The sequence below is a fragment of the Montipora capricornis genome, chromosome 11 (genome assembly GCF_036669925.1).
Source record: "Montipora capricornis isolate CH-2021 chromosome 11, ASM3666992v2, whole genome shotgun sequence".
NCBI lineage: Eukaryota > Metazoa > Cnidaria > Anthozoa > Scleractinia > Acroporidae > Montipora > Montipora capricornis.
In genome coordinates, this window is record NC_090893.1 from 14,932,464 (window position 1) to 14,944,963 (window position 12,500).

At 39.7% G+C, this 12,500-nt stretch overlaps 1 protein-coding gene across 2 annotated transcripts in view; it reads left to right on the forward strand.

The window, feature by feature from the left end:
• Positions 1-2,681: 2,681 nt before the first annotated feature.
• LOC138024947 (uncharacterized) overlaps positions 2,682-12,500 on the forward strand; it is a 13,869-nt gene continuing 4,050 nt past the window's right edge. The window contains exons 1-4 of one of the 2 annotated variants that reach the window (XM_068872145.1): positions 2,682-2,841; positions 7,778-7,877; positions 10,372-10,457; positions 11,421-11,519. In XM_068872145.1, coding sequence (XP_068728246.1) covers positions 2,764-2,841; positions 7,778-7,877; positions 10,372-10,457; positions 11,421-11,519 — 363 coding nt within the window. In that variant the 5' untranslated portion in view covers positions 2,682-2,763. Of the gene's footprint in view, positions 2,842-4,902; positions 5,102-7,777; positions 7,878-10,371; positions 10,458-11,420; positions 11,520-12,500 lie in introns of those variants that run through there. The other variant, XM_068872146.1, reaches the window with a different exon arrangement.

Consider the following 12,500-nt stretch of genomic DNA (forward strand, 5'->3'; position numbering starts at 1 on the left):
TTGAAAGCGATTTAAAAACCTGAAACATGTTGCCGCAACAAATGTTGTATTTAAAATCGCCCTGTGCGCCATGTTACACGAGACAACTTTTAACGCAACAACGTTGCGTCAAAAATGCTGAGTATTTTAATTAATTTTAGAATTAGCTTCTTACAGTTTGCCAATTGTTAAGTCACTATAATATTTAAATTTTGTTGCAGTAGATATATACTGGAAGCGTTAAATTTTTAAACCGTGAACATTATAGTGGTTCAGTTACGGTTCGCATTTTTCGGAGTAACTAGAAAAAATATATATATATAGCAATACATACTTCGGATTGCGAGGAATTCAATACAAGATAAAGACATACGACTATCAGTGGAGGTTACGAAACCTGAGACGAGGGGCGCTATGCATGCCTTTCGACAGAGAGTCTTTAGTATCATCAGACTGTTGGAAAGTTAAATTTTCATTTTATAAGGGGAGCCGAGAAAATGCAAATTGCTGAAATTCCATAAGCTTACTTTGAAATAACGGAAGTTAATACAATCACTTTGGAAAAAGCGTCAGCTAGAATTAGTTGTCAGTATTGTGATTGGCTGATGGATGGCAGCAGAGTTAATCAACTCTGATGGCAGCTAAATGTGTGCGTGGCCTAATTTGTTCGCGCTTTCTTGATATAATTTTAACCTACACCACTCAAATCATTAAGGTTCCGTAGGCTGCGGCTGTTTATTTGCTCTTGAACTACTAACGAACTACGAAGCGAAAATATCGCCATGGCTGTCTTAGTACGCAGTTGCTGCTGCGGCTGTGAACTGAACACTGGAGTATTGCTGCTTGCCATCTTTAGCGTGGTAAGTAAAAGCTTGGCATGAGTTTCCTGGACGGATTTCTTCATCTTCTGTTAAAAATGAGCTAACATAAATTATAGTGCGTTGGTGCCTCTTTCTTGACGATCTGCAGTTCAACTTCAATTGCGTACAGGTATTTGAGAATTGCAGAAAAATTTTCTACCTGTTAGATGTAGGTAGAACTGAATTTAAAATACAGAAAATCAACAGCTAGCCACAAAAAGTATAAGCGTTTTACGACTATTCTACGTGATTGCCGTGTGAGAATATCAAAGATCAGATGCCTGCTTGATATTACGTTTGAACTCATCGCGCAGAATTGTATGACACATCCGGGATATTCACGGTTGCGATGGCGCTAAATTTGAAAGGCCGAGACGACAAATGACATGAAACAATAAAGAAAAATGGCCGCAACAGGGAAAGGTCCCCCTTCGTTTTACTCTGTTACAGCTTAACTATATAATATATGGAAAGAGTTGCACATGGCTTTTAAAGAAGAAATTCTCATAATAAAATAACAACCATTTTTGACTCGGTACCATCTCGTTAACCTGTATCAATTTTGTGTTCAACTTGACCTATTTTGGGTAAATTTGAGTATGGGAAATAGCTGTATGATAACTTTGAGACTGAATTTCTTCTAAATGAAGATGTCAACACGTTGGGTTGCATATGGATATGTTTTCTTAAAAAGTATAAAGGGCTCATGCAACATATGAAGGGAATCCGATGTCTAGAAGTAGTATCAAATCCAGCATTTCTGAAACATACATTTTTTCTCTTTGATTCCTCGCCGTCCTAAAGGCCTTTGGGAGTTGAATTGATTCATTTTGAACTTCGCGAGTGCATATTAATAGGGAACTTAAGCAACGACAACGGCGACGGCAACGAGAACGTCACAAATGTGCATATTTAGTAGGCAAAAACAATAGCTTTGCACGCCCTGCACGTGCGTTTTTCACTTTTGTCCATTTCTTTGCCTTCGTCAGCAAAACAACAACGTGAAATAGTCAAATTTTAGGTTTTAAGGAGAACGTCAGCACTTGACGCTAAAGATTCATTTTTTCCCCTAAATTAAGCGCCGTTCCGACCAATGTCATTTTTGAGGAACTACCACACCCTTGTCATATAAGAAGGGTTGACATGTTTAGAAAGTGATTACAATGACGCGAATTTATATTTTGAGATGACGCTCTCGGTGCCGTCGCCGTCGTCGTTGCTTAAGTTCCCTAATGACTCTAAGCTCCGCCTTTGTGAACAATGGCAATGTTTCGCCTCATTTAATCATGAAATCAGTAATGGCTGTGAAAATGGCGGTCAATGTCTCGCTCGTTTCAACATTGTTGTGTTGAAGGTAGTTTTAAGCAACTAAATGGGTTTAGGTGTTACTGATCCTTTTATATATTTTATTCCATTCGAACGGATCGAATTTTGAATAATTATTTTCAACAAACAAAAGACGTTCCACTGGGCATAGTTAATCTAGGGACTATTTCTGGGTACCGCGTACCGCGAAGCCGGCTACGTGGAATATAGTTCGAGTGGCGGGGTATTCTGCAGTTAAGCCCGAGGCGCGCTATGCATTAGTCATCAGATTGTTGGAAAGTTAAATTTTCATTTTATAAGGAGAGCCGAGAAAATGCAAATTGCTGAAACTCCATAAGCTTACTTTGAAATAACGGAAGTTAATACAATCACTTTGGAAAAAGCGTCAGCTAGAATTAGTTGTCAGTATTGTGATTGGCTGATGGATGGCAGCAGAGTTAATCAACTCTGATGGCAGCTAAATTTGTGCGTGGCCTAATTGGTTCGCGCTTTCCTGATGTCATTTTAACCTACACCACTCAAATCATTAAGGTTCCGTAGGGTGCGGCTGTTTATTTGCTCTTGAACTACTAACGAACTACGAAGCGCAAATATTGCCATGGCTGTCTTAGTACGCAGTTGTTGCTGCGGCTGTGAACTGAAAACTGGAGTATTGCTGCTTGCCATCTTTAGCGTGGTAAGTAAAAGCTTGGCATGAGTTTTCTGGACGGATTTCTTCGTCTTCTGTTAAAATTGAGCTAAGTTAAATTATAGTGCGTTGGTGCCTCCTTCTTGACGATCTGCAGTTCAACTTCAATTGCGTACAGGTATTTGAGAATTGCAGAAAAAATTTCTACCTGTTAGATGTAGCTAAAACTGAATTTAAAATGCAGAAAATCAACAGCTAGCCACAAAAAGTATAAGCGCTTTACGACTGTTTTACCTGATTGCCGTGTGAGAATATCAAAGGTTAGATGCCTGCTTGATATTACGTTTGAACTGCCCAATAGAGCCAGCATTTGTTAAGTGTTGGGGCTATATAACAGAACGCCATAACAGAACTTCGTTTCAGATGATTCGTATTGGGTTTTCAGAGTAAGTTTACCCTCAAATTTTCTCAAAGAGGGGACTTTGGGATTTTCGGTTTTGGTATTTTTTTAGGCCGGTATTTGTACCGAAAAACTTCCGTTTTCGGTTTTTGTGTCTGTTGCGGTTTCTGGTTTTTCCTCTTTGTTAGCATTTGGCTTTTGGTTTTCGGCCAAAATACAAGCGGTTTTTCCGGATCTGTTATCCAACGCGGTTTTCGGTTTTGCCTGTTTGGTTTTGGTTTCTGGTTTCCTCAACGGCGAGCGCGTGCCGCGTGAGTTCTCAAATAGGCTCCAAACGCAGACGTCATGATTGAGAGGAATGCATGACAAACCTCACGCTCTGCGTAGAGGTGCTTTTTATCTTGGACTTTGACCTTGCTTGTCACTAAAGGTGTTAGGTTGCGAAATATGGCGACCACAGTGTCTTCAACGGAAGAAAGTAAAGAAGCAGTTGTGGACGACTGTGTTCCCTTTTTTTTATGAAGACAGGAAAGGGGTGAAGGAAGGGGGGAGGGGGGGTGGGGGGTGGGGGAGAGTTTCAGAAAAAAAACAAGTTCAGGTGCAAAGTGCATGTGTTTGGTAAGTCAATGGAATCAATATCATGAGTTACATTTCAATGAAAGGACTGAAACCCTAATCGACCATAAAAAATCCTTGTTGATCAGTTGTCTGGCCGTCAAATATCTGATAGCTTGTGACAAGGTATGCATATGGGAAGACTTGATTGCCCTGAGAATTCGCGTCATCTAAAGTGAATATGTCCAATTTTGAATATGCCAGATCATTTGGTGCAACTATGAAGGAGCGGCGTGAAGCGCGCTACACACTGGGCTGCGTATTATCACACCAGTCAAAGATCCTGGTACCCTAAGCCCAACACCACAGTGTCTCTTTTAAATGAACCGTTGATGACACCTTTACTCCCGGCCAACGTTTCTTTTCATGACTGTGAAATCTTGCTCATCTGGGCCTCAGTGATCGATGTTGCGTTAAAAGTCAGCGGCGAGGGTGTTGCACGCACCAACCCCAAGAAACTTCGGGCAACAATGTTGCATGTTTTTGAAAGCGATTTGAAAACCTGAAACATGTTGCCGCAACAAATGTTGTATTTAAAATCGCCCTGTGCGCTATGTTACACGAGACAACTTTTGGCGCAACAACGTTGCGTCAAGAATGCTGAGTATTTTGGTTAATTTTAGAGTTAGCTTATTACAGTTTGCCAATTGTTAAGACACGATATTTTTTTTAATGTTGTTGCAGTAGATATATACTGGACGCGTTAAATTTTTAAACCGTGAACATATAATATTGGTTCAGTTATGGTTCGCATTTTTCGGAGTAACTAGAAAAAATATATATATATAGCAACACATGCTTCGGATTGCGAGGAATTCAATACAAGATAAAGACATACGACTATCAAAGGAGATTGCGAAACCTGAGACGAGGCGCGCTATGCATGCCTTTCGACAGAGAGTCTTTAGTATCATCAGATTGTTGGAAAGTTAAATTTTCATTTTATAAGGAGAGCAGAGAAAATGCAAATTGCTGAAATTCCATAAGCTTAGTTTGAAATAACGGAAGTTAATACAATCACTTTGGGAAAAGCGGCAGCAAGAATCAATTGTCAGTATTGTGATTAGCTGATGGATGGCAGCAGAGTTAATCAACTCTGATGGCAGCTAAATGTGTGCGTGGCCTAATTGGTTCGCGTTTTCTTGATATAATTTTAACCTACACCACTCAAATCATTAAGGTTCCGTAAACGAACTACGAAGCGCAAATATTGCCATGGCTGTCTTAGTACGCAGTTGTTGCTGCGGCTGTAAACTGAAAACTGGAGTTTTGCTGCTTGCCATCCTTAGCGTGGTAAGTAAAAGCTTGGCATGAGTTTTCTGGACGGATTTCTTCGTCTTCTGTTAAAATTGAGCTAACTTAAATTATAGTGCGTTGGTGCCTCCTTCTTGACGATCTGCAGTTCAACTTCAATTGCGTACAGGTATTTGAGAATTGCAGAAAAATTTTCTTCCTGTTAGATGTAGCTAAAACTGAATTAAAAATACAGAAAATCAACAGCTAGCCACAAAAATGCCTGCTTGATAGTACGTTTGAACTGCCCAATAGAGCCAGCATTTGTTAAGTGTTGGGGCTATATAACAGAACGCCATAACAGAACTTCGTTTCAGATAATTCGTATTGGGTTTTCAGAGTAAGTTTACCCTCAGAGTTTCTCAAAGAGGGGGCTTTGGGATTTTCGGTTTTGGTGATATATTTAGGCCGCATTTTGTACCGAAAAACTTCCGTTTTCGGTTTTTGTGTCTGTTGCGGTTCCTGGTTTATCCCCTTTTGTTATCATTTCGCTTTTGGTTTTCGGCCAAAATACAAGCGGTTTTTCCGGATCTGTTATCCAACGCGGTTTTCGGTTTTGCCTGTTTGGTTTTGGTTTCTGGTTTCCTCAACGGCGAGCGCGTGCCGCGTGAGTTCTCAAATAGGTTCCAAACGCAAACGTCATGATTGAGAGGAATGCGTGACAAACCTCACCCTCTGCGTAGAGGTGCTTTTGATCTTGGACTTTGACCTTGCTTGTCACTAAAGGTGTTAGGTTGCGAAATATGGCGACCACAGTGTCTTCAACGGAAGAAAGTAAAGAAGCAGTTGTGGACGACGGTGTTCCTTTTTTATGAAGATAGGAAAGGGTGGGGGGGGGGGGGGGAGAATTTTTAGAAAAAAAAAAACAATTGTCAAGTCGACAGGTAACATAAGCATGGACGAGGGTCTTTGTGCTCTCAGAAGTCAGATACATTCTAATCTTCGCGATATTCCAAAGATGAAATAAAGCAGAGTTACAAACGGAATTCACATGCTTATCCAGTGACAAGGTCTCATCGAGAACTACTCCTATGTTCCAAGCTTTGTCAGACCGATTTACACGATGATCGCCGACCAGGATACTATCTAAAGATGGGCGTGGCCGATATCTTGAACTGATAACGAGCAGTTCCGTCTTGTCCCTATTCAACTTAAGTTTGTTACAAGACATCCAACGGTCGATATCTCCAACACAGGATTCAACCTGAGCGACAGAATAAGCTTGATTATCCCCAGTGAGAGAATTGAAAGACAAATACAACTGAGTGTCATCAGCATAGAAATGATAGCCCATGTTGTACTGCCTGACAATATTCCCCAATGGGGAGGTATAGAGCAGATATAAAATCGGTCCGAGCACGGAACCCTGTGGTACCCCGCACGACAGCGGACGCGTGACAGACCGCGCGCCACGAATGCTCACAAAATGAGTTCTGTCGCTTAAGTATGATTTAAGCCAAGCCAGAGCTAGATCGCAAAGACCGAAGCGGTTTGCTAATCTCTCAATCAGTATAGTGTGATCAACCGTATCGAAAGCGAGCCAAAGGGTCACTGGTGGCACAATTTCTGGGTGACCAACAAATGCTCTAAATGACATCCCCACTTGAGAAAAAAAAACATGGAGCGGTGCAGTTCAATACTACCCAACTCAGTGCATTCTATTTTTGTGTTACACGTACCACAGGAAATCCACTTTACGTTTCTGGAGCGTCTAGTTTATCCCAAGTAAATAGTTCGTCTTGATGAATGATATTTTTAGCTTCTTGGTGTTGATTTTCTCAGTAGTAATGTGAGTGTGACCTTATGGCCTCACGCTAGAATCGGGTTATCTAAATGTCCTCACAAAGGAGCGAAGACATCGACATCAAATATCAAAAGAGGATCGACTAGAACGAACTCCAGAAGTTCAAGGAAGATAGAGACTGACCATGGCCACAAACAAAAGCACGCTGACGAAATCAGAAGAACTACTGAAGCAATTTAAGACAAAAACAGACAAACGCCTCCAAAGAGCATAACGATCTGCTATGAGACGCCGAAAAAATGCAAACAAAGCTTTTAAAAAGCCAGCTTTCTCATTGATACATGGCGCAACGTAACAGGCTTTCAAATACAAAATGATCCGGGGACAGTATCAAACCTTTAAACCTGAAGAGCACTCGCTTCTACCACCGATAAACATTGGTCGAGTCTAGAATGAAACTGGTGCAAAAGCGTGAGACCATAAGATCACATTGACATTACTGCTGAGAAAATCAACACCAAGAAACTGAAAATAGTATTATCAAGACAAACTATTTTCTTGGAAAAAACTTATCACAGCAATATAGAGATCCAAATGCAAAGTCTCATAGGACAAAAGCCATTGCTAAATGAAATTATACAGGAACCGCCTAGAGGAGACGGCCATTTAATTGTGTATTCAAGAGAGCAAAATTATAACCAGTACGTACAAGGGATTCGTGTTGGCCTGTCAACCCTATTTAACACTTGCGTGTGGATAAAGAGTTGGTTAGCCTTTCAGTGAAAATGAAGGGCTTCGAAGAGAGTTTTTCGTATTCTGTCCGTGCGAAAGTGAGGTGAGAAGTTAAGGGAACGCGGCTTGCAGCCTGGGCTAGTCGGTTCGCACAGCGTGCAGATTCCTTATCATTTTGTACTCCATATATGTTTTAATAGATTGGTGGCGGATATGGGATCTATTCATCCTTCCACAGTGCAAGTGAACTTTCAAGTCTCCACGAAGAGTCATCGCCTGTCCACTCGAAGTATTCCGACGGTAAGTGGGATGGCAATCCTCACTAAATCAAACTTATATTTAATAGCACGGTAGAGCAGTTTTCAATTGCGAATGCCACGAAATCAACAGCAAAGTCATTTCACAAACAAGTCCCGTCGCGCAAAAATAGTGCCGTGACGGGACCTGATCGGAGATCGCACTCGCAACGTTACATGTAGCTTACGGTATCACGAGCACTAATAAGTCGAGTTTGCAGGGTCTTGCTTTTGCTTTTCATTGGTCGAAAAGTTTGAAAAGCGAGAAAATTAAAGGAGCCAATTTAGGCGCTTTTATTTTCGTCATGGCAAGGAAAGTTACGGAATTTTTTGTTCAATGCAATTTTTACTGCAATTTGCATGTTTCCAGATTTAATCCTTGAAACTGTTGGATAAAAATCGATAGCTCAAACAAAGAAGACGAAAGTGACGAAAAAGTTAACAAAAAATATATCTTTGCATTAATCTAACAACTTTTTGTGATTATTTCAAGTTGTCTGGCATGAAAAAAGGTGTACATACTTTCCACTGAATAAAATTGGTGGGTACTTTGTTGATATTTAGAGAGAAGATCGAAATGGTATCGTCGGATGTTCACGCCTCACCTTGCATACGGCTGGCGCGCCTGAAATTTGAATTGACCAGTCAGGAATCAGCAGGCGGGAAAAACTTTACTGTCCTGACTTCAATGAAAGTTTACGGGAATAGCATGGAAATAAGGCCATTTATCTCATTAGAGATGGCATTAAATATTCAGGAAAAGGGCCTTACAATTTCCAAAACCATATCAGACTGTAGAAGGTGAAAAATATGAAAGATTTTGTGTCTTCAAGGAAACAATTTGGCATCAAAAATGGGTCACCGGCTTCCGGCATAGCAACTCGCTCGTAGTTTGTGGAGCGTCGCCAGGTAGGGAAATAGTTGTGTTATTTTGAGCAAAATATGCTGTTCCTTGTAAAATGAAATCCGGAATTCTCAACTTAACCATTAGGCCAAGGCAACTTCAGCATTGCCTTTATTTTGGTTAGCTTTGATGAAAAAGTCTATTATCGTGTAGTTTCGGTAGGACGGCTAAGTTTTGACTGCCGCTCGTACTGCGGGTGCAGCCGCCGTATGCAAGGCAACTTTGGGCATTTTACGGCAACAAGGACTAGGGACTGGGGAGTTTAAGAAATGACTACGGCGGCGGCAACAACAACGCCACAAAACAATGATATAATTAGATAAAAGAGCATGAATAACTGTGCTGCACGTTTAGCACGGCTTTTATCGAAGCTTGAAGATAATAGGGCCGTTTATACGAGAGAAAATAAGCCGCGGCTAAGTCTGTCTGGTACCAATTAAATCTACGTTCACGATTTTCTCAAGCCGCGGCTTATCCTGGCCGGGGAGTTTATACTCGTATAAATAGTTCCTTTCGCGGCTTAGGAAGGCGCAGCCAGAGTTAGCCACGGCTTATTTTCTCTCGTATAAACGGCCCTAATACCTACCTTGTTGTTATGCAGAGTTAAATTGTGTGTCGCACGTGCAGCACGCCAGGTTCTTTTTCCTCCAAAATGATTTGAAATGCACGTGTAGGGCGTGCAGAAACATATTGTTTTTGCTCATTAAGCCTCTTGTTTTTTTTTTTGTTTTTTGTTTTTGTCGACTTGCTCCCTGTTACAAACGATCGATAGTGTTTTTCCCTTGTCCCTCTTCTGTCTTTTAGGCCCGGTTCAAACGTCGCATTTCACATGTGCCGAATATAACTCCTATTTTAGTCGACTAAAACATTAAATGCGGCATTTGATTGAAACGTCGAATTTAATGGTGTCGAATTTTATTTATCACACGAGCAAAAACAGACAAATGATGAAAGAAAGTGGAAGAACTGTAATGAACGGAATGCAGAGATGAATACAATGTAGTAATAAGACATGTGAGCCTGCTATTAATTCAGTTTCTCGACCACCAAGGACAAGAAGTGTATTTTGTGCCATTTAATTTGTGTTAATAAAACTCTGCTTTATAATATGAGTTACCTATCATGCTTTGTACATTGCTAGTTTTTGTTTTTTGCTTATAGTCTTGGCCCATTTAAAATTAGAAAAAAAAGGACTTTGAAGTACGGTTTTAAAACGTTAACGACTTTCCCTCGCGACTGGACGGATCGTGTTTCATAAATGTTGATGCAGTGTAAGCCAATGAGAACTGCTTGTCATACGTTATCATAATTAGGCATTTTATTCGGCACATGTGAAGTGCGACGTTTGAAACCACTGTCGAACTTTTGTCGAATATTCGCCTCGCTCAGTCGAAGATGCGGGAGAAGTCGAATTTAATTCAATTCTGTCGAATTTAATTGATTCAAACGTCGCATTTCACATGCAGATAATTCTCGAGTTTTATTCGGCACATGTGAAATGCGACGTTTTAACCAGGCCTTAGAAATAACCGACAGACATGTTTTTTCTTTGAATTTCAACTGGTTTTTTTTTTCTTTTATTGATTTCTTTTAGTTATTACCAACTTGCTCAGAACTAAAGGAGTTTTCAGTATTATTGTGCTTTTGACAAGCATGTTACTTCTTGGAGCCAGCATCTTGGTAAGCGCCTTTCAACTTACTCCTTACGCTAAAGTTCCTTTAATTAACAGCGATCAAGCATTTTATTTTTTCAATCATTTTATGCATTCAAGACTGTTTCCCGAGATCAGACAAAAAGTGAGATCCTGATTACGTTGTTGTTAAATTCTTGGTTTTCACATGACATCACCGCCGCCATGTTGGAGTCCCCAAACAATGAAACGGCGGCCACGTTGGAGTCTCGATTAAATCCTCCGGGAATTGAACTCTTATCGTTATGCAAACCTTTTCTTTTTTTTTCGTTGAAAAACATCGCTGTTGATCACGTGAGTGAAACCCAAGAATTTTTTCCTAACCATAGCCTGGTAATTACTGTAGCATAGCAAATTAGTATTTGTTCATGTTTCAAGTATTTTTGTTTTTTTTTTTAACATATTTATATACATGTTTGCCCCAAGAGCTAAATGAGCTCATCACGGGGGGCTTACACCAAAATTCTAATTACCACATAAAAAAAACAAACACGGGCACAGGATACAAACTAAGTCAAAAAAGACAGTTTTAAGTTAATTAGGTTAATGATAATGACCACAAAAAGAAAAACGTTTAGACTCTCTTATAAAGTGCTGGACATGAGAGAAGATTTCAACGTTTAAATTAGAGGCAATTATAATTAGTATATTAGTATTACCAGTTTTTTTTTTTTTTCAATTTCTGATGATTATGTAATGTAATTATTATAATGTATTAGTTAATCTTTGTATTCGTCTTCCTTAACTTACACCTTCGTAACCTCGGACACGCTCGATTTTGTAATTCAATGTTCAAATCTAATAGTAAGCCAGAGGCTCCACACTGGTGGCGAAAATATAAGTGTAATAGCGTTCCTACAATCTCGATTGCGTACATATGTGGAGCAAATGCAAAAAAATGTACAACAATTTTCATGTTGTTCGATAAATAATTCTTAGTCCACTTTTTCAGAAAAATCGCTTCTTGGTCCTGCCATATCTTGCCTGGCATGTGATTCTCCTCGGTTACAACCTGGGAGTGTCGATTTTCTTTACAGTTGTCTGGAAGGGGGTATGTGTTTTAGCCTCCGGGCTAAATGACGTTGGATAATATCTTTAAGTAATATTAAGAAAAAATCATCCAGTATAGTGCGCAATTTATTCGCTTAGTATATTAGGTAATTTCATGATTTCGAAGGCATTTTGGAATAAATACGCACGAGTTCAATTTGTAGAATTTGAAAACAATTTACAAGTGCTTATTTATTCCAAATTGCACGAGAAAAATCATGTGACTACTTATTAATAATATGCATGGAAAAATTTGCCGTAGGTTGCAGTCGCATTAGGGTGTTAAACACTAGTGTTAAGTCAAGTTCTATTGTTCAGTGTTCCTCTACGGATTCAAAACACCAGAGACTTGATATACTAGAGTAGTATCAACACTAGTGTTACACTATGTTTCTCTCAAGTGTGACCGCAAGCATAAATTGCGCCATCCAGGGCTCGTGTTTGATTTTAAAACAAAGGATTCGATTGGTTCTTACCAAATCCCATTGATTATTAGCCAATCATAATCCCGACTCTCGACGTTTAATCGGCGCTTATGTTACACTTTTTCCATTGGTGTTACACTTGAACTGCACTGCTCTTAGCCAATCACAATATAGTTGCTTTTTTTTTTTTCATGTATATTATTAGTATGAGCAATTAAATAGTGAATTAAGAGTGAAATTAGGGAATAATTTCATGCTTGTTTTATCCAAAGGCAAGGGAAATTATTTGATTTTTGACAAAACGCAAGTGAAATTCTTCCCTAATTTTCACCCCGACTTACTTTCAACCCGACAGGCTTTGTGCGCAGTGGAACAATTTTCGTATAAGAAAATCCAACCAAAGCTGAAATTCATCGAATCAGATCGTTGTGATCCATAAGAACAACAAATGGTCGAAAAGCCTGTCGGTTGAAGGTGGGCTTTTAAGGAGTAATTAAGTGAAGCTATGATCTTCGCAGTTACGAACGCAATTTTTACAATTGCGTAGAGAAGCCTGA